Source organism: Humulus lupulus, chromosome 7 (assembly GCF_963169125.1).
Source record: "Humulus lupulus chromosome 7, drHumLupu1.1, whole genome shotgun sequence".
Lineage (NCBI taxonomy): Eukaryota > Viridiplantae > Streptophyta > Magnoliopsida > Rosales > Cannabaceae > Humulus > Humulus lupulus.
The window spans coordinates 9,679,958-9,703,222 of NC_084799.1; the positions used below are offsets into that span (position 1 = coordinate 9,679,958).

General features: G+C 36.2%; 2 protein-coding genes across 2 annotated transcripts; both read right to left on the minus strand.

Annotated features, from left to right (window-relative positions):
• On the minus strand, positions 1 to 777 carry LOC133789435 (germin-like protein subfamily 1 member 20). The gene is made up of 2 exons (XM_062227280.1): positions 654 to 777; positions 1 to 554 (listed from the first exon to the last, which is right to left on the minus strand). Exons 1-2 carry the CDS (start codon positions 775 to 777, stop codon positions 1 to 3), a joined length of 678 nt encoding a protein of 225 aa, XP_062083264.1.
• A 15,461-nt stretch (positions 778 to 16,238) lies between these two features.
• LOC133789436 (germin-like protein subfamily 1 member 20) lies at positions 16,239 to 17,036 on the minus strand. Its single transcript, XM_062227281.1, has 2 exons — positions 16,885 to 17,036; positions 16,239 to 16,792 (listed from the first exon to the last, which is right to left on the minus strand). The coding sequence occupies exons 1-2, from the start codon at positions 17,006 to 17,008 to the stop codon at positions 16,239 to 16,241; spliced, it is 678 nt and encodes a 225-aa protein (XP_062083265.1). The 5' UTR covers positions 17,009 to 17,036.
• Positions 17,037 to 23,265: the final 6,229 nt, after the last annotated feature.

The window sequence follows — 23,265 nt, forward strand, 5'->3', positions numbered from 1 at the left end:
TTAGTTGTTGTCATACCAGAATTGCTTCTGGAGATAGTTGATAACATTCTTGTCCACTTGGAAGGCTCTAGCAAGAATATCAGGGTTGATGGAAGGATTTGATCCAAATACAGTGTTCGCAATGGTGATCACTCCTGCGTTTTGGCTACTGAGACCGGCAAAGGCGACTGCTGGGGTGTGTTCTGGATTGAACTGGAAGTGAATCATACCTATTGGGAATACGAACACATCTCCCTCTTTTAGAACCTTTGTAAACAGACGGTTTCCATCTTGGTTGGATGACACAAAACCCACGTAGAGAGTTCCCTTAATGACCACTAGGATTTCAGAGCCACGAGGATGAGTGTGAGGTGGGTTCTGGCCATATGGAGCATAGTCAATGCGAGCCAGTGATATTCCAAGAGTGTTGAGTCCCGGAATCTTGTCCACGTTCAGTTGTGTCACATTAGATCCAACTGGATTGTTTGTGTCTCTTGGAGTGTTGAGGCCAGAAAAGAAGAAATCTTCGGCCTTGACAAGTTTGGGATCCTTGCAAAACTTCCCATTCACAAATACTGATGATAAAAGTAAATTTTGTTAGTGCCAATTAAAGTATACATAACAATATAAAGATCCATATAATTAAAAAAATACTAAGAAAAATATGAACGTACAAGCTTTGTGGGGTTCATCAACAGCCACACAAAAGTCCTGGAGAGGGCTTGGGTCATAGGCAGTGGCAATGGACGTTGCCAAAACCAAAACTGCTAGTGGGAGAAGAAAATAGACAGCTTTCATGTTTGATGAATATGCTTGAGTAGTAAATGTTCTTCAGATTGTTATTTGAATAAGCTAGAGTTGAGGATTTAGCACTAGATGACATATCTATTTATATACAGATAGGAGTCTGAATTAGTCATCATATTACAAGAAATGGACAAAAGACTTGGTTGTTTTCTAATTAGGGCGCTTTTGCCTGATAAAAGACTTGGTAAATTTTGGTTCAACCTAATATTCTTTTTATAATAATATGATAATATTGATAAATTCATATATGCTTTTGGTATACACTTCAACCACTCATATAGACTTGGCTTTGGGTGATTTATCTGGGGATTGTTAAATCAGAATGATATATATATATTATTATTAAAGGCCTAATCGATATATTCAAATGAAAACCCAAGACATAGTCTCCAATGGGAATCAAGACTAGAGTTATTCAACTTAAGTACGTATATCTTCAAATTATTACTTTATGTTATATAATTATTAATGCACCAAAATTCAATTGAACGTTATTAGTTATATGGTTCATAACAAATGAAATATAAATATAAGCTAGAGTATAAAGAAGGTGCAAAGTATTTTGTAGAGACTGTAGAAAAGGAAGTTGGTTATCCAACAAAGTTGATTTGTCCTTGCAAAGATTGTCGAAATTTAAGTCACCAGTATGTTAGTGTTGTTAATGATCACCTGGTTATCAATGGAATTGATCCAACATATACTGTTTGGTATCATCATGGGGAGGAATTATCTAGAAGTGAAGATATAGCACAAAGGGACAATGATGATGTCTACAATTTGTTTAGAGCAACAAATATTGGAGATGATGATTATAATGAACAAGAAGAAAGTGCTCAAGAAGAATGTTTTGCCAAAATATTGGAAGATGCAGAAACTTTATTATACCTGGGGTGCACAAAATACACAAAATTACCGGTCATAGTTGCTTTGTACAAGCTAAAAACTACCAATGGTTGGTCGAATAATAGTTTTGACAAACTTGTAGAACTTCTACATGATATGTTTCCAGTAGGTAATGTGATTCTCAAGTCAATGTATTCTGTTAAAAAATTTCTTCAAACATTTGACTTAGGATATGAAAAGATTCATGCCTTCATCAATGATTGTTGTTTGTTTAGAAAGGATAAAGAGAATTTGGAAAACTACCCAAAATGTGGAACTTCTCGTTGGATGTCAGACAAACATACTGACAAGGTTAAAAAAAGTGTCCCTGCTAAAGTGTTGAGGTATTTTCCAATAATACTGAGGTTTAAACGGATGTTTAGGTCTAAAGAGATGGTTGAAAATTTAAGATGACATCATAATAATAGAAGCAAGGATGGGAAGATGCGCCATCCGGTAGATTCTGTAATACTTGGAGGTCGTCCAATTTCTGGGAAGAAACCAATTATCTTGACTGATGAGTTATTAGAAAGTGCTCATCGTTGCGTTCGGATGAATACGACTATTGTGGAACCTTTTTTTGCAGTAAGTTGTTAATATCGCTACTTAATTATTATAATATTCAAACTATGAGGATGCTTCTTGATAAATTATTGGAGTTATTTTAGTGTCTTCGAACTATTAGGATGCATATTGATGAACTAAGGAAAACAAACAAAAGTTATTAGAAGAATAATAGTTTACTTTGGAAGAGACATACAGAGCACTTTTTAGAATGGCTTAAGGAAAAGGTACTCCTACAAAGTGGCCATTAATTTGTAACAAAACTGTTTACTTTATACACTAATATTTTATAAATATTATTATATTACTTACAGGTTCCTATACTTTCCTCAAGTGAATCAGATTTGTTAAAATGGCTATCATATGGTCCAAGAAAAGACGCAGTTTCTTATACTGGATACATCATCAACGGTCAGAGATTTCACGCAAAGGAAATTGAGAGATCAACACAGAATAATGGTGTTTCAATTGAAGCAACGACTATGTAGATCAAGTGCAAAGGATGTTTCACAAGTTGCCAATGTAGTTTCATATTATGGGGTTCTAAAACAAATAATATTGTTAGATTATCACATAGTTCAAATTCCAGTATTCAAATGTGATTGGACTAATGCTCAAAATGATGTTAGGGTGGAAGATGGATTTACTTTAGTTAACCTACACCAAAGCCAAAACCCATTTGTGAGAGATCCTTTTATTTTAGCTTCCCAAGCTAAACAAGTATTCTACTCAAGAGAACATGATTCATCTAATTGGTATGTGGTGTTGAGAGAACCTCCGAGAGGATTTTATGAGTTAGAGAAGTATGATGAAAATGAGTATAGAGTGGAAGTGTTGGAACTCAAGGCCAAAGATGCAAACTTTTGGATTGGAATGGTTCTGGGAATATTGTTGCTTATGGATATTTCATTTCAAATGATCCAAAAGATTTAGTTCTTGATGTCCCTATTGGACCATTTTCCATGAAGGTTGGTGTTGATTTTGCAAGAGAGCCTGATGCATTTTTGTGGAGGCCTACTTCACGGATAACTTGTATTGAAGAAAGTGTAGGAAGTGTTATTGCTTGGCCAGCCGACAAAGTCATAATGAGGTAAATATTTATTTTACATATTATAATGAGTTGTGTCAAAAAAATTTTGGAACTGTTATGGGAATATCTAAGATTTAATTGCAGATTTCAAAATTTAGGATTTATTGAAAAATAGTTGTTATGCTACTGATTTTTTTACATAACAACTGACCATTATGCTTATTGGTTAAGAAGATAACATGTGAGTTTTGTTTTCTTATTGCATTTTTTAGGGATAACTAGTATCGAAGATAGTGTTGGAAGTGTTACTGCTTGGCTCGCCGACAAAGTTATGATGAGGTAAAGATTGATCTTACCTATAATAATGAGTTGTATCATATTGTTTCTGGAACTGTTATGTGAAAATCTGATATTTAATTGCAGGTTTCAAAATTTAGGATTTATTGAAAAATAAATGTTATGCTGCTGATTTGTTTTTAGAAAAATAACAACCAACTGATATGCGTATTGCTTATGATAATAACATGAGTTTTGTTTTCTTATTGCGTTTTTTTCTCTATATTATTTAGGTGATGAAGATAGCGACACGAGAATTGGATGCTTGCAATTAATAATGAGATAATATTGGACAAATGTTACAATTTTCCTTTTATTAGACTCATTAGACATTATTTCTAAGCATAAAATTTTATTATGGTATTTTGCACTTAAATTTTTTTTCATTTGGGACACATGTATTGTATATTTTGGTTGATAAAAATAAATACATTAGATTTTATCAAATTCTAATTACATTATTAAATAATAAATTGCTTTATCAAATAAATGTAATTAAAAATAATTTGATTATATTTTGAAAATGTAATTAAAGATAATAAGATTACATCTTGAAAATGTAATCCAAGATAATTAGATTACATCTTTAAAATGTAATTAAAGATAATTAGATTACATTAAAGATAATAAGATTACATTTTGAAAATGTAATTAAAGATAATTAGATTACATCTTGAAAATGTAATTAAATGAAAAAAATATATACTTAACATAAAGAATCATAACATCTAGATAATGTTACTATTGACAATATATAACACCAAAACAACGTTATAATAGTCTATTTAATAACATGAAAAAAAAAATATAATCAAATGGCAAGACTTTTAATAACATGGGCAGACTTAACACTTGCTAAAGTATTATAAATTGCATTTGATAACACTTTTCGAGAGTTATCGTAAATGTTATTTCTTGTAGTGAGGTGTCTCTCTAATTATTTATTGATCAATCTATCTCCTCCTTCTCCAATCTCTTGATATTTTGGGTGCATGTGATAGAAGAAATAATTTTGAATTAAGGAAAAATAATCAAGTTCAATGTAATAGTGTAATAATTAATTTAGTTTTAGGGACTAACCTGATACAATTATATAACTCAAGGTTGAAGGTCGAGACACTAAATTTTAGGAGTAAAAATGAAATTTTGGTTCAAGAATTTAAAATAACATAATTATACATTTTGAATCTTTCATTTATTTTCATTACTGTTTTTGAATGATGTCGTTTATTTATTTATTGTTGTTTTATATATTTAATGTCGTTTTCCTGGTGATGTCCTTTGTTGTCCACCTAATTGGTATTTTGTGTATTTAATGCCGTTTTTACATTTTAATATGTTGTTTCACTTTAATGTCGTTTTTCCATTTAACGCTGTGTTTTCACTTTTCTATCTCAATTAAAAGTAATGTCGTTTTGTGGTCTTTCTTTTAAGTCTTTGTATAATTAGTCTTTTATCATCAATATTTTTTTTTGGAAAAATTACAAAACAAACGGCATTTCTTAAAAAGTATTTAAAATACAGCTAATCTCAACAATTACACATTTGTGATGAAATTCTTCACCTTTATTTACGGTTCTAGACAAAAAAAAAAAAAAAACACTTGCACAAATTTTGATATCTAAATATATGGAAGACAAATTTATAAAAAAAATATTATATATATATACACAAATTGTACTCACATACATATTTATATACTAGGGTAGAAATAACGTGCAAAGCACGTTTATTTAGTTTCAAAGTTATAAATATTGTCTATAATTTTAATAAAAACTGGTTTACTGTTTTCAAATATATATATATTAGAATGAATTATAGTTCTATACTATATATAAATATTTATATTAATAATTTCTATATATATGACATCTAAACACAATGTTGTTAACATAGATATATATATATATTTACATAACTACATGACATATATATGTAAAATACAATAATATTTAAAAAGAAATTAATAATAGAAATAAAATAATAATAGAAAAATAATAGTTTAGATAGTAGTGTACATGCATAAATTATTTTTAGTTTCTAATGTATCACAATGTTTTTGGTTAATTTGATAAAGAAAAAGAGTTACAATCACTTGATAAAAAATAAACTATCACACAAATTTATAAGATAAAAAATGATATGTATGCATTTATTATTTTTAAATAAATATGATTTAATTTTTTAAATTATCATAAAATATCTTAAAAATATCATATTTTAATTAATTTGTTAATTTATTTATTTATTTTGTTTATGTTTGTTCTAGTTTTTGAATTTGACAGTGACAACAAAAGATTATATATTATATGTTTAATATAATATTAAGTTTAAGTTTAACTAAATTTTATTTATGTTATAAAATATATAATTTTATTATTTTTAAATAATTATCATTATAAAATATCTGAAAAATATCTTATTTTAATGTGTTTAATTAATTATTTATTTAAGTTTAAATCATGTTTACAATCTACCGTTAAATATAAGAATATTCTATTAAATATAAGAATATTCCGTTAAAGTTAACAGAAAAAAATAAAAAACCGTTAAAACCAAAATTTTTTATTATCTACACACTTTCTATATAGAAAATATATATATATTAAATTATCTTTCTCTCATTACTAGAAACATAGTTTTTTACTTCAGTTTTTATACTCAGCATACAAAAAAACTGAAGTAAAAGCCTTTTTATACTCTCTTTTACTTCGCTTTTGAATTTGGCACTTAAAAAAAATTAGATACTACTTCGCTTTTTTAAAAAAACGGAGTTAAAAATTCAATTGAAATAGGGTCATGTTTGGTTGCACAGGCCTGTGACTTCTGTTTAGAGAGAATAAAGATGTAAAAAAAATGGTCATGCCAAACACGTCCCTTATTAGTGGTTGTGCACTTTCTACACGCTTTTTATGTAAAAACCGAAGTGAAAAGTACACTTTCTACTTCGGTTTTTACATAAAAACCGCAATAGAAAGTGCACAGCCCAGCACCCTTAAAACCCCCTTCTTTGACCCGAATGGCCATAATACCTCTTCTCTCCTCTGTTGAAACCCCAAAACCTCCATTGACGTAACCGTATGGCAACACCATTTTCTTGAATCAAACCCCTTTTTTTCATTATTTCTTACAACTTTCCTTCATTATAAACCGAAATATAGCCTCAAAATCCTTATTTTTTTTTGTTTTTTAGAGGAAAAAAATACATTTGGCCGTGGGTATTATTTCTCATGGTTTCTTGGTGTTTCTTGTCAGATTTTGACCGGATTTTTGTCATTGTAAGGTGTTTTTGTGCTTCAAAATAGGTATGAATTACTAAAACATTATTTTGATGATAATTTTTTTTATTTTTCTATGTTTTTTTTTTATATTATTCCAAATTTTATAATTAGATTTATTAATATTTTGTTAAATTTTCTAATTATTTGTTTATTTTGTTATTTTAAATAATGTGATAAAAATTTGGTTTATTATAAATATATATATGTATATTAGTAAATTTTAGAAATTGTGACAAGATGAATTTTCTTTTTAAATATTTGAAAAAATAAAAAGCTTGAAGATGATCAAAGTGTTGTTCATTAGTTTCTATAACTAGTTTGATTTGTTTTTTTTTTTATTTATTGGTTTGATAATTAATTATGTAATTTACTAATTATGTAAGTAATTTTTTAGTCGTCGATTGAGTGGTGGCTTTGTTGTTCATTTCGGGTGAATTGAAGAGTAATATTGAATATTAGTTCTTTTTTATTTTTATTTATATTACTACAAGATTTATGTATAAAGATAAGGTTAATTAAATCATGCATATTGGATTTAGTGAAAGTTATGTTTGAAAATTAGTGAAGTAGGCTCTGAGAAATTTGTGTGTTGTGGTGATATAAGGATGGATTCATTTATGTTTGATTATTGTGTTTGTTTGTGTTGTTTTTATAGGAAATTATGAAATTGCGGTATGCTATAGAAACAGAGGACACGCTGCTGAATTTTTTATAAATTTTATAAGACTAGAACCTAATAATGATAGATTCATCTATGCTTGATTATTGTGTTTGTTTGTATTGATTTTATAGGTAATTATGAAATTACGGTATGCTATAGAAACAGAGGAAACTCTGTTGAGTTTTTTAAAAAATTTATAAAACTAGAACCTAATATAAATTGTTTTCTAACTTATTAGGAATTTAATATTGTTATTAGTATGGATAAATCATGGATGCTTGAGAGGAGATAAACATCACAATTTCAAGATGGATTCAACAAATTTTTAGAGTTTTGCCTAAAGAATTGTAGTGATCCACAAAAAATTCGTTGTCCTTGTATCGATTGTTATAATGGAGTAAAGGGAATATTACCATGATAAATGATCATGTATTTTGTCGGGGATTTGGTATAAGTTATAGTAGTGGTATTGGCATGGAGAATTATTAAATGACGACTCATATCCATTAGGTAGGCGAGGTGTAGATGATTTTGAGAGTAATGATTTTGACTATAATCCTAACGGGGCGGGGCGGGGCTCTCCCGTCCCTGCCTCGTCTCGCGGTCGGGGCCCCATCGGGTACCCGTTTAATAAAAATGTTTAATTTTTTTTTCTAAAATTGATAAAATAAATTATACCATTAATAAATATATATTTTTAGGGAATGACTACAATACATCCCTTTTTTTTTTGCAACACCAGTGCATCATTTTTCTATTTCGGCGCCTGGATAGATATAATCCCAAAAAATTTTATATGACGGTGTACATTGTAAGTATTTAGAAAATCCTGCAAATTTTCAAGAAATTCTGAATAGTTTACGAAGCCAAAAACAGAGTTCAAACTGTCAAATTTTACACACGTACACAAAAAAACAGGCACGTGTGCAACAAATAGTTTAGACCCTGTTTCGGTACCATAATTTATTCAGAATTTCTTGAAAATTTGTAAGATGTTCTAGATAGCTATAATGTACACCATCATATAAATTTTTTTGGGATTATGACTATTCTGGTGCCGAAATAGAAAAAGGATGCACCAGTGTTGCAAAAAAAGGGGATGCATTGTAGTCGCTCCCTATATTTTTAATAATATTTATATTGAAAATATAAATTATAATGAAAACGGGACAGGTTCGGGACGGGGTCATGTTCCCCACCCCATTAGGGGCAGGTCCCCACGGAGACCCTACCCCGCGGGTTAAATTGGCATCCCTAACTTTATGTTTAAGTGTTTGAGTATATTACTTTTGTAGTTTGTTTCTTGAAATGCATTAAAATCACATTTCTTTTCTAATTTCTAATTTTCTATAAACTTATGTTCCATGATTATATATATTTTTTAAAAATTTTACCAAGGCCCAATTTGTAAAAAAATCATTCGAACCAAACTAACAACAAATTTTAAAAATGAAAAAGTGTAAAGCAATGCTATTTTTGAAAAATTTGGTACAAAGACCCATTTTTGGCTCAAAGCCCAATTGGCCCAGCCCAAACCGAAACCCGACCTGACCCGACCCGACCAAACCCGAAACTCGAATTTGAACAAAAATCTGAAAAATTCAAATTGAATTCGATACCACTTTTCTCACCCTGAAACCCACAAAACCTGAACCCGATACACCCGAAAATCCAACCCGTGTGCACCCTTAATCTATATAGTACACTTTTATATATATTTATATATAAATTCATAATTAATTATATATGTCTAACGAAACAGGTACAAAGTGCTTTTAATTGATATATATATATATCTATATATATAAAATCACTTTGTCATCTCTTCACAATTTTAAATAAAATGATTTTTTTGTACGATTTTTATCAGTAATTTATTGTATTTCTTTAACATATATTTTAATGTTTTAAAAATATTTTTGTAAATATTTATCACAATCATCTTAAGTAAATTTATAAATTATTTTTGTAAATATTAGTTACAAAAATATGTATATTTTTATTAGTTAGGAAATTAATTCTATAAACTTTTGTCACAAAAGCAGAGTTTTTAATTATGAATTATAGTCTGTAAGTGTTGTTTATAAAATCGTAAAAAGTGTTTACCAATATAAAATAATTATTTACAAATTTGTAAATGTTGTGATCTTTTTGCCTTCTCTACTAAAGTTAGGTTGATTGGAATTATATAATTACTATGACTTGTTGTTTTTGAATCGGACTCTAGTCAATCTCAGTTATTCTAGTATAATATGATTTTTTTTATGTTCATTATTATTATTATTATTATGTACGGTATTTTTAAAATTCACCGTACGTATTTTTTATATTTTTTTAACTTTTACTGCATTTTTTTGTAGATTTCTCAGTTATTTTTTTTTTGCCTTCATATTGTTTTCTTTGAAGGATATTGTCGTTTTTAATCTCTTAGTAAGCTTTTATGTCGTTTCTATATAATGTTGTCGTTTTCTAGTTTAATGTCCCTTCTAATTATTGTGCATTGCAAATGTTGTCTTTTTTAAGAAATAGACAATCTGGGTTTGTGCAAGACAAGGGCACGGTTTAATCTAACAAACGTACACCAAATCTTAATTAAGTTTTATTTTAATTTTATTTTTTAAAGAACTCGTAAGGAGTTAAAATATAAAAATAGAAAAAGGAATTATTGTTGCTATAAAAATTGTAAAGTAGAGAGAGAGCAGAGAGAAAAGAGAGTAAATGTTGTTGTATTAAGATCTGCTCAAAAGAGCAAATGAACCATTACATGAGAATTTATATCAAAGAATAAAGAATGTCTGTATGACACCTGTACAGCAGGTTATATGAAAAGTATACAAAAAGGAAATAATTATATTTTCTAACAATACTACTTATCATCCCCCCGCAAACTCATGGGGCGATCAAGCACAGTGAGTTTGGATCGTAACAGCAGGAAACGAGCGGAAGGAAGAGCTTTCGTCAAGCAATCAGCAAGCTGGTCTTCAGAGGGAGTGAATCGATCAGTCAACTGGTGGTTGGCAACCCGCTCACGAATAAAGTGAAAATCAATGTTGACATGCTTTGTACGGGTGTGGAGGACTGGATTGGCCGTGAGATAGGTGGTGCTAATATTGTCGCATAGTAAAAGAGGAGCCAGGCGCTGCTGCATATGAAGATCACGAAGAAGAAATTGTAGCCAAGATATCTCAGCAACACCATCGGCAAGAGCACGAAATTCAGATTCCGTGCTGGAACGCGAGACAACCTTCTGTTTGGAGGAATGCCAGGAAACCAAATTATGACCCAAGAAAACACAGTAAGCACCAGTACTACGGCGATCATCAGGGCACGATGCCCAGTCGACATCGGTATAGCAGGTTAAGTTGTAATCCGAACAAGGCTGGAGAAACAGACCATGATGAGCCGAGCCCTTCAAGTAACGAAGAATCCGCTTTACGGCTTGCCAATGAGCGTCCGAGGGAGAGTGCATGTATTGACAAACACGGTTGACTGCAAAGGAGACATCGGGTCGAGTAATGGTACAGTATTGAAGGGCGCCAACAAGACGACGATATTGAGTACCGTCAGGAAGCAAAGTACCAGTAGAAGCCGAGAGAACAGAGGCAGTGGACATAGGAGTATTGTAAACTTTTGAATCAAGCATGTCAGCACGATGGAGAAGATCCTGTATATATTTATACTGAGAGAGGTGAAGACCAGCAGAGGTTCGAGCTACTTGAATACCCAAGAAGAAATGCAAAGCACCCAAGTCCTTAATAGCAAACTGATGTCGTAAGGCAGTGAGCAGAGATGACAGAGCAGAGGTATCGCTGCCAGTAAGAATTATGTCGTCGACATAAACCAAGAGAACCAGAAAAGCCGAATCAGAGTGAAAGGTAAACATGGAGGAATCTGCTGTAGAGTTAACGAACCCCCAAGAGAGCAAGAATGAGCTAAGTTTATTGAACCAAGCCCGTGGAGACTGCTTCAAACCGTAGAGGGCTTTATCAAGACAGCAAACATGATCGGGAAACAGGCTGTCTTTGAAGCCTTCGGATTGGGCCATAAAAACTGTTTCAGATAAATCGCCATGAAGAAATGCATTTTGCACATCCAGTTGTTTTAAAGGCCAGCCCTCGGACAGAGCAAGAGTCAACACAGTGCGGATCGTTGTAGGCTTAACAACTGGACTAAACGTCTCAAAATAATCAATACCTTCTGTTTGGTGATAACCCTTGGCAACCAAGCGCGCCTTATACCGTTCAATGGCCCCATCAGCAGTAAGTTTCACTCGATAGACCCATTTGCATCCAATAATCTTGGCTGAAGGAGGGGGTGGAACTAAATGCCAAGTGTTGTTGGCTTTTAAAGCAGAAATCTCAGCCAACATCGCGTCTTGCCAATGAGAAAATGGAGCAGCCTGCTTATAAGTAGAAGGTTCATAATAAGCATCAGATAAAGTATGTTGAAGAACCTTCGGTTTATGTATACCGGCCTTCGCCCTAGTGATCATAGGATGAACATTACAAGAGGGTGCAGTGGCATTCTCACATGGGGCAGGAGACTCAACCGGCTCAGGAAGAGGAAGAGAAGGGGACCGGCTAGAAGACGCAGTGGAGGAGTTAGAGGAGGAAATAGGAGGGAAAACTGACGAAGGAGACGTTTGTGAGGAAAGAGGGACACACGGTGATGGGTGAGATGCAACAGTGGGAGATAATAAAGGAGTGAACAACGGAGAAGAAGGCTGGGAGGACAAAGAGGAAGGAGGGGAGGGCAGAAAAGGAAAGGACTGCTCATTGAAGGTGACGTGACGAGAAATATAGACTCGGCCAGAGGAAGGAGAGAGGCAAAGATAGCCTTTGTGATGTGAACTATAACCCAGGAAAACACATTCATGAGACCGAAATTGTAACTTATGAGTGTTGTATGGGCGAAGATATGGAAAGCATGAGCAGCCAAAAACACAGAAAAGATCATACTGTGGTAGTTTGTGATAAAGAGTAAAATAAGGACTATGAAAATCAAGGACAGAAGAGGGAAGACGATTAATAAGATATAATAGCAGTAGAAAAAGCATAAGGCCAGTAGGCCAAGGGAACATGAGATTGAGCGAGGAGAGATAGGCCAACTTCGACCACATGACGATTTTTTCGTTCGACCCGACCGTTTTGCTCAGCTGTATATGGGCAGGAGAGTTGATGTAAAATGCCAAGTGATTCAAAATGATGTTTGAAAACACGAAATTCACCCCCCCAATCACTTTGGAAGCGTTTAATTTTAGTATCAAATTGACGTTCAATCATAAGTTGAAATTTCAGAAAAGTGGAAAACACTTCAGATTTAGACTGTAAATGATAAATCCATGTAAATTGACTAAAATCGTCAATAAACAGTACAAAGAAACGTGCGCCTGTAATAGAAGGTTCAGGGGCAGGACCCCATACATCGCTATGAATTAAATCAAAAGGAGCCGAAGCTCTAGAATCCGACAAAGAAAATGGCAGTCGATGAGACTTGGCCAATTGACAGGCATTACAAAATTCAGAAACTGAACTAGCATCTACAGACAAATTACAGGCAGCAAAAACTTTCGAAAGAACGCGAGGAGACAGGTGACCAAGCCGATTATGCCAAAGGGAAGAATCACGAACACGAGTGAGATGGGCAAAGCAGGAAGAAGAGGAACTAGACGACTATGGAGAGGTAGAGGAACTGACACGGTAGAGACCCTTGTCAAGCACTCCCGTTAGAAGAGTGCGCTTGGTGACCTGATCCTTGACAAAGCATTTAGTGGAATGAAACTCAATGAGAACATTATTATCACGACAGAATTTGGAAACACTAATCAGATTATTGGTGAGACCAGGAGTATGATAGACATGAGAGAGAGACAGAGGAACAAACTGAGCCGGTAAAGTAACATGACCAATGTGAGAAATAGCAAGGGACTTACCATCACCAACCTGAACCTACTCAGACCCATGATAGGGCGTTAGGCGATCCATGAGTTTTGAATCCGGTGTGAAATGATGGGTAGCTCCAGAATCCATGAACCAGGGAGCAGAGGAATAAACAGAAGAACCATCGCAGCCATGAAAACTAGAAAAAGATGGAGTGGGCATTTGAGAGGAGGCAAGCATAGTGTTAAATGTACGAGGAGGCTGAGGGGTGTAAGCCAGATTAGTCCGATGGTAGCAAACATTTGCTGTGTGCCCTGGTTTCCCGCAGATCTGACAAGAGGGTCGTGGATGGGGCGATTTATGGGAATTATGGTTAGGCAGAGGAGAGGAACGATTGGGACGAGGACCCAAAACACCAGGAAAATAGGGATTCGGTAAATTTGGTGAAGGTGAGGCAGGAGAGTAAGGGCGCGGGTTCGGGTTGTTGGAATTTGGGTATGGGTGTTTGGAAAACTTTTTCCCAGTGTTGAGCTGAGAGAAATTAGCTTGAAGGGAGCTCGATATATCATCAGAAGCATTTCTTTCCATTCTGTAGTCAAAGCTGAGTAACAGACTATATACAGTTTCCATGGAGGGCTTGTCTGCTCTGTTAAGTATACTTGTGACAAAGGCATCGTACGCTGGCCCCAATCCACCAAGAAAGTACACGAGCTGGTCTTTGGGGGAAACTGTCTCACCAATTGCTGCCAAACGGTTGCAATAACTCTTGAGACGTTGAATATACTGAGCTGCCGTGAGTCCAGCTTTCCGGATTGTCTGAAGTTTTCCACGAATTTCAGTGATGCGAGCCATAGAGGAGGATGAGTAGATCTCTTCCAAAGCAGCCCAGATTTCATGAGCAGTTTTGTGGTTCACGATTTCCCCAAGCATGGGTTCGGTGAGAGAGAAATAGAGCCAGGACATAAGCAATCGGTTATACCGATTCCAAGAAGTATAGTCGGGATTGACCTGTGTGTGTTCATCTGAAATGAATTTGGGAGGACACGGATGGGTGCCATCAAGAAATGCATCAAGACCATGAGCCATGATCACATTCAGCAATTGGTTCTTCCATATGAGGTAATTGTTTTCATCAAGTTTTACTGTAAAGGTTTGGTTCATTGAAGAAATGGGAAGATTAGTGTGGGTATTTTGGAGAGGAGCTGTATCGGTATTCAGGGTTTGTGGGGAGGGTTCATTTTGGCCAGTAGAGGTTCGAGAAGAGTCGGGAGTGTGAGCCATAGCTCTGATACCATGTAAAGTAGAGAGAGAGTAAAGAGAAAAGAGAGTAAATGTTGTTGTATTAAGATCAGCTCAAAAGAGCAAATGAACCATTACATGAGAATTTATATCAAAGAATTAAAAATGCCCGTATGACACCTGTACAGCAGGTTATATGAAAAGTATACAAAAAGGCAATAATTATATTTTCTAACAATACTACTTATAAAAAATGAAGTAGAAGTTGTAAATCATCTAGATATAGCGACAACTTTTTTGGCAATAGCAATTACAATTATCGTCGCTTAAACCCCTCTTTTATGTAGTGAGTAGCAAGATGATCTTCTGGAAAATATGAAAATGTTTAGTTGATTTAATGGTGATCTAATTACTATTTATTCAGAAGATTTAACTCTTGGTAAATGGGAAAGGCTACAATATTGGAGATTTGATCAATATTTATTTCATTTAACTTTTATTTGAACGCACACTACCTTAATAATAAGATCCAATCACTCATAATGCAAGTAGTTATAGAGTTTTGGAGTTATGTAAACAATCATAATAAACTAAATTCATTTAATATTTGAAATCTAATCATATCCGGCATCTAATAACTGTATGTCATGTAATTTTGCATAAATATAAATATTTATTAGTTAGATATGTTGTCGTTTCTAATGGACTGATGGTTTTTTGAATTAACTTGGATTAGATAAGAATTAAAATGAAAATATTTATGATAATTTTTTTAGATATGTTGTCGTTTCTAATGAACTGATGGTTTTTTTTGAATAATAATGTCATTTTATTTATTTATTGTCGTTTTTCTAATTTTATACTGTTTTCCCAATTGATTGTCGTGTTTTGAATTTAATGTATTTTTTTTCAATTGATTGTCGTTTTTCTTATTAGGCTGTCATTTCAATGAACTATTGTTTTTCTTTTTCTCCAAGTCCTTGTGTAATAAGCATTTATTAGTCTAACATTGAAATTTAGCAAAATCATGCAATTGAAGTTGAGATTTGAAAAAGAATTGGAGATTGGTATACATATATATATATATATATATATATATACACAGTCCATCAGATCAGTGTAGAGAATACAAAAAATAATAGTCATATCAATTTGGTCGACGTTAACTTTCAAAATCTGTTTAGTAAATTATGATATTCGGATTTATTTGCTAGAGCAAATTTTGTCTCTGCATAATATATAGATAGCTAGATTGAATGAGTTCAATCATGCATCATCAAACAATTATATGTACATATAATCAAACAATTATATGTATGCACTACATGTATATGGAAAATGGAACAAAAAAAAAACATATATAATTATACAATTTAAGGGAGAGAATGAGACACAAACGTAATTCTTTTATTTCAGCAACTCTATATCGCAATGATGTCAACGACAGAATGGTAACATTAATGCAAGACCAATCTGTAAGTTTATTACATGGTGAAAACAAATCATATAAAATATTGTAGTTGAAACAAATAGGCTATAATAAGTTGATCTTGACTTCTTCGCTATCACATTATCAATCATTAGTTGTTGTCATACCAGAATTGCTTCTGGAGATAGTTGATGACATTCTTGTCCACTTGGAAGGCTCTAGCAAGAATATCAGGGTTGATGCTAGGATTTGATCCAAATACAGCATTTGCAATCGTGATTACTCCTGCGTTTTGGCTACTGAGACCAGCAAAAGCAACTGCTGGAGTGTGTTCTGGATTGAATTGGAAGTGAATCATACCTATCGGGAATACAAACACATCTCCCTCTTTTAGAACCTTTGTAAACAGACGGTTTCCATCTTGGTTGGATGAAACAAAACCCACGTAGAGAGTTCCCTTAACGACCACTAGGATTTCAGAGCCGCGAGGGTGAATGTGAGGTGGGTTTTGGCCATATGGAGCATAGTCAATGCGAGCCAATGATATTCCAAGAGTGTTGAGTCCTGGAATCTTGTCCACGTTCAATTGTGTCACATTAGATCCAACTGGGTTATTTGTGTCTCTTGGAGTGTTGAGGCCAGAAAAGAAGAAATCTTTGGCTTTGACAAGTTTGGGATCCTTGCAAAACTTTCCATTCACAAACACTGATGATCAAAATAATGTTTTTGTTAGTGCCAATACAAGTACAGAATAATAAAGAATCAAATAAAAATAGGAAAAATATATAAAAACTTACAAGCTTTGTGGGGTTCATCAACAGCCACACAAAAGTCCTGGAGAGGGCTTGGGTCATAGGCAGTGGCAATGGAAGTTGCCAAAGCCAAAACAGCTAGTGGGAGAAGAAAATAGACAGCTTTCATGTTTGATGAATATGCTTGAGTAGTATATATGCTAAATGTTCTTCAGATTGTTATTTGAGTAAGCTAGAGTTGAGGATTTAGCACTAGATCACATATCTATTTATATACAGATAGGAGTCTGATTTAGTCAATCATATTACAAGAAAAGGACAAAAGGGTTGTTTTCTTAGGGCGCTTTTGCCTGATAAAAGACTTGGTAAATTTTGGTTCAACCTAATATTCTTTTTATAATAATATGATAATATTGATAAAGTTATATATATATGCTTTGGGTATATACTTCAACCACTCATATAGACTTGGCTTTGGGTGATTTATCTGGGGATTGTTAAATCAGAAGGATATATTATTTTCAAATGATGAAACCCAAGACATAGTCTCTGATGGGAATCAAGACTAGAGTTATTCAACTTAAGTACGTATATCTTCAAATTATTACTTTATGTAATATAATTATTAATGCACCAAAATTCAATTGAACGTCATTTGTTATATGGTTCATAACAAATGAAATATAAATGAGGTGTCTCTCTAATTATTTACTGATCAATCTATCTCCTCCTCCTCCAATCTCTTGATATTTTGGGTGCATGTGATAGAAGAAATAATTTTGAATTAAGGAAAAATAATCAAGTTCAATGTAATAGTGTAATAATTAATTTAGTTTTAGGACTAAAACCTGATACAATTATATAACCAGGGTTGAAGTTCAAGACACTAAATTTTAGGAGTAAAAATGAAATTTTGGTTCAAGAATTTAAAATAACATAATTATACATTTTGAATCTTCCATTTATTTTCATTACTGTTTTTGAATAATGTCGTTTATTTATTTATTGTTGTTTTATATATTTAATGTCGTTTTCCTGGTGGTGTCCTTTGTTGTCCACCTAATTGGTGTTTTGTGTATTTAATGCCGTTTTTTAATTTTAATATGTTGTTTCACTTTAATGTCGTTTTCCCATTTAACGCTGTGTTTTCACTTTTCTATCTCAATTAAAAGTAATGTCGTTTTGTAGTCTTTCTTTCAAGTCTTTGTATAATTAGTCTTTTATCATCAATATTTGTTTTGGAAAAATTACAAAACAAACGGCATTTCTTAAAAAAGTATTTAAAATACAGCTAATCTCAACAATTACACATTTGTGATGAAATTCTTCACCTTTATTTACGGTTCTAGACAAAAAAAAAAAAAAAAAAAACACTTGCACAGATTTTGATATCTAAATATATGCAAGACAAATTTATAAAAAAAATATTAAATATATATACTGTACTCACATACATATTTATATACTAGGTAGAAGTAATGTGCAATACACGTTTACTTAATTTCAAAGTTATAAATATTGTCTATAATTTTAATAAAATTTGGTTCACTATTTTCAAATATATATATATAATAGAATGAATTATAGTTCTATACAATATATAAATATTTATATATTAATAATTGTTATCCAAAAAATTGGCATTGATGACGTGGCAAGTGATCCCTGGACACGTGGCCAACACCTGGAAGAGCTTTGCTAGTGTATCGACCATAAGACGTATTAGAAGCAGTAAGCTGCCCGGTCTGACCTGCGACCAGTCTGGTCGATGGTTCCGCATACAATGTAATATTACTGTAAAGATCTTTGTAAATCCCGAATTTAACTCACACAATCTCCTGAGTACCCGATTATTTAGGAGAGAATATCGGCAACTAAATCATGTAATCCCCCTTGAGCCTATAAATAGAAAAGGATAGCTCAAGGGAGGGGACTTTTGCTTTCGCATTACTTGATACTAGTGTAATTCTATCTGAAAGATCGTACTGTTCTTCAGAGGTTGGTGAAACTCATTGAACCCTTGTTCTTTGATCACTCCTTTGGTTCACACATCAATAACAATCTAAGTGGACGTAGGTCATTACCAGATCCTGGGGCCGAACCACTATAAAACATCGTGTTCTTATTGCTTTTTGTCATTCGATTCTTTTCAACACATTCATTCATATCAAGCATATTCTGACTTCGTGTCAGTTGACCAAAATCTGGGTCAACATTCTGGTGCTTTCATTGAAAGCTTGATTTATCATTGTTGAGAAAACTAATGGCGAAAACTGGAAGGAAAGCTGGACAGGCGGTCGCTACTGTGCCATCAAACCCACCTCCTCCTCCCCCTGCGAGCGTGGCGGAGGATGAGCCACATCTGTACTTTGAGGAGGAACAGATGGATGATGCAATGCTGAAGAGTACCCTGGGGGCGTTGCAGGAAGAGCTGGCTAGTCTGAAAGCCAATCAAGAGACTGCTGCCGAAGTTGTGGCGCGGCAGCAGCAGGAGATTGAACGACAGCGCGCGGAATTAAGCGAAAGGCAGGCGGAGATGGACCGCCTCCGGAGCGAAGCCATGGCAGCCCTCGAGGCAGCCTTGCAACTGGCAAGGAATCAGGTCGCACCTGTTTCGCAGCCTGACTAACCTGTCAATGGGCCACCCCAGAGGGGTCCTAATCCTAGCCCACCAATCCAGCCTTCGAGTCCGCAAAGGCCCGAGCAGCCTCAGGTGCCCCATGACGATGTCCCACTGGACCCTGAGGCACAGCCACCATCCCAAGCTGGTCGCGGAAATCCCCCGCAACAGAGGCAGAATAGGGCCGAGCATCAGCCTCATAGTCCTAGACGCCGTAGGGGCGATGAGCCAAACCTACCGAACAGAGGTCAGTATCCCCCTGGTAACAGGAAGGACTCAGAGTTAGGCCCTGCGGTCCGGGGTCCCCCACGGCATGATAATGCACGGGGACACCACGACCAGCGCAGGCCGCCCTCTAACGTTCGGGACGTTTCAGCCAGGGACGGAAATCGAGGGAACAGTCAATCCCACCATAGCCAATCAAGGTTCAGAGATGGCCATGGATATAATGAGGCCGACTCAGGCAAGGGAAACGCTGGCCGAAGGAATGAAGAAAGAGGTAAAGGCAGGAGCCAGGTACATCAAGATGACCAACCCAATATACGGGACGCTGGGGGGCAGCCCAAGCAAAATAATGTCTTCAACCGGCTCGGGGGTAGCGAGCAGCGGAGAAGAGACGAGGATTTGCGTGACGTACTCAACGATCTCCGCGAGCGGCATGGCGAGAACGTCCCCCCAGCAACAGAGGCCACAACGATTCTTGTCGCTGTACAGGCCCAAATAGATGCCCTCAACCAAGCAGTGCAGCAGCTGGTCGGGGGAAGGACGTCGTATATCGACCACGATAGGAGGAAAGGCACTCCTTTCGTACAGAGGTTAGCTAATGCAGAAACTCCAAGCAAGTTCAAAATGCCTACACTTCCAAATGTTGACGGGTACGGAGACCCAGTATCTCATGTCAATAAATTTGAGATACAAATGGACATTCAGAAAGTGTCCGAAGACGCTCGGTGCAGGATCTTCCCTGCAACACTTTCTGAAGCCGCGCATGAGTGGTTTTTTAAGTTCCCTCCCGCAAGCATAGTTTCCTGGGAAATGTTTGTAAGGGAGTTTTACGGACAGTTCTATGCAGGTCGTGTGCATCCGACCGAAGCAAACCAGCTGGTTGAAATTCGCCAGCAGGATGGAGAATCAGTGAAGCACTACATCCAGCGCTTTATGCAAGCGGCGGCTGGAGCGAAAACGGTGGGGGACGAAGGCAAAATGATGGCCATAACCGCAGGGGTTAAACGTCGTTCTCCCCTCTGGAAAAGTCTCTGAAAGGAAGGAGTGAGAACTACCCAGGAATTTTTGGATCGGGCTGATCGCTACATCAAGCTCGAAGAAGCCATTGCCGACGATGGAAAGCCCTCAGGCAAGGATAAGAAGGCTTCCGAACTCGCCAAAGCCGCCAATGGGTCCAAACCTAATGGCAACGACAAAGGCAATGGGAACGGCAACGGCAATGGCAAGAATGGTGGAAAACGGCCGTATAACGAGCCTTCCACCTCCGAAAATAAACGAGCCAAGGGTAATCATTATGAACCTCGGTTCACTAACTACATTGCCCTCGTTGAGTCTCGGGGAGAGGTTTATCAGGCCACAAGTTCTAGTGTGCCTTACAAAAAACTTGGCCCTATTCGAAAGGATATTTCGAAGAGAGACACTACCAAGTTCTGTCGTTATCATAACGACTACGGACATGACACCAATGAATGCAACCAGTTGAAAGACGAAATCGAGTTCCTTATTAGACAAGGACACTTGAGAAGATACGTATGGGCCTCGGGAAATTCCCAACGAGAAGCTCCGGGTAGCAACGAGCAAGCGCCCACGCGCCAACGCTCGCCACCCTTACAGCCTGCCCCTGTGACTGGCACACTCTTAACCATCTGTGGAGGACCGCACCTCGCAGGAAATAGCGGAAAGGCCAGGGAACGATATGATCGGACTCTGCGCCACGACCAGGACATCAAGATGATGACTGTGGAGGACCGTGCACCAAAAAAGGCTCGGGCAGAGGAAGGTGAAATAACCTTCTCTGACAACGATGCCCAACATGTCCGTTTCCCGCATTCCGATCCACTGGTCGTGGACATCCAGATGGCCAACATGATGGTGAAGAGAGTGTTGGTCGATACAGGAAGTTCAGTCAATATCCTGTATAATTTTACACTGGAACGCATGAAATTGTCCGTTAAGGACTTGGAGCCCTGCAATCAAACGATATATGGCTTCTCTGGAGAAGGACTCGCCCCCGTCGGATTGATCAAACTACCAGTGACGACGGGTACAGCGCCTGCAACAAGGACATTACTCGCCACTTTTGTAGTGGTCGATTGTCCTTCGACGTACAATGCCGTCATTGGAAGGCCTATACTGGTTGATTTACGGGCCGTCATCTCTATGTGGCACTTGGCCATGAAGTTCCCAACAGACGCGGGGGTAGGACGCGTGTTGGGGAACCAGAAGGAAGCCAGGGAGTGCTACAACGCCTCAATCACAAAGGCGAAGAATGGAACGCCGAAGAGCACTACCTCAGATAGGTTGCAGATGGCAGTTGATACACAAGCCCAATCTGGTGATGAAGTCACCAAATAGGGTGTTGCCCAAAGTGAGGACAAAGACTTAGATCCTCGCTTTGGGGATTTTGAAGAAAACGTTAGACCCGTCGAGGACCTGGAGGAGGTCCAACTCGACGAAAAAGACCCGACCAGAGTCGTGAAGGTTGGGAAAAACTTAGAGCCTACCACGAAGCACGCACTGGTGGAATTTTTGCGAAAGAACCAGGAGGTTTTCACCTGGTCGCATAAAGATATGGCTGGGATAGATCCTGCAGTTATCAGCCATGTCCTGAATATAGACAAGACCTTTTCACCCGTGCAACAAAAGAGAAGGCTGCTCGATAAGGATAGATCGAGAGCCTTAAAAGAAGAAGTTGAAAGGTTAAAGGAGAATGGGTTCATCAGGGTGGAATTTTATCCATCATGGGTCTCCAATCCAGTGCTAGTTCCCAAGCCAAACGGCAAATGGCGAGCCTGCGTGGATTTTACAGACCTCAATAAAGCCTGCCCAAAGGACTGCTTCCCACTCCCAAGAATCGACCAGCTGGTCGATGCAACTGCAGGGCACGAGATCCTCTCGTTCATGGATGCGTATTCGGGCTACAACCAGATTAGCATGCATCCCCCCGACAAGGATCACACCAGCTTTCGGACCGATACGGGCTTATACTGTTACAAAGTAATGCCCTTCGGACTGAAAAACGCAGGTGCGACTTACCAACGGCTAGTCAACCACATGTTTAAGGAGCTGATCGGAGTAAACATGGAGGTATACGTGGACGACATGCTGGTAAAGTCTAAAAAGGGAGAAGGACATGTAAGGGATTTACAAGAGTGCTTTGATGTATTGAACAAATACCAAATGAAGTTAAATCCCCTCAAATGTTCCTTCGGAGTTGGATCAGGGAAGTTTTTGGGGTTCATTGTAAATTCAAGAGGAATCGAGGCCAACCCCGACAAGATAAAAGCCATGATCGACATGAAATCACCAGAAAGGATCAAAGATGTACAAAGTTTAACTGGGAGAATCGCAGCCCTAAGCAGATTTATTTCAAAATCAACAGACAAGTGCGTCCCTTTTTTCAATCTACTTAGGGGAAATAAGAAGTTTGAATGGACAGGAGACTGTGAGCAAGCATTCCAGGCCTTGAAAGCCCATATGGCACAACCTCCCATCTTATCAAAGCCGATCGAAGGAGAAACTTTGTTTATTTACCTGGCGATTACTGAAGTTGCTGCTAGCGCGGTACTAGTGCGAGAGGA

Excerpts from the sequence above, each read along its gene's own strand:
- LOC133789435 (XM_062227280.1), bottom strand. The coding sequence starts at position 777 with ATGAAAGCTGTCTATTTTCTTCTCCCACTAGCAGTTTTGGTTTTGGCA. Across the intron at positions 555-653 it reads TGATGAACCCCACAAAGCTT|TATTTGTGAATGGGAAGTTT; the intron begins GTACGTTCATAT and ends TTTTATCATCAG.
- LOC133789436 (XM_062227281.1), bottom strand. The coding sequence starts at position 17,008 with ATGAAAGCTGTCTATTTTCTTCTCCCACTAGCTGTTTTGGCTTTGGCA. Across the intron at positions 16,793-16,884 it reads TGATGAACCCCACAAAGCTT|TGTTTGTGAATGGAAAGTTT; the intron begins GTAAGTTTTTAT and ends TTTGATCATCAG.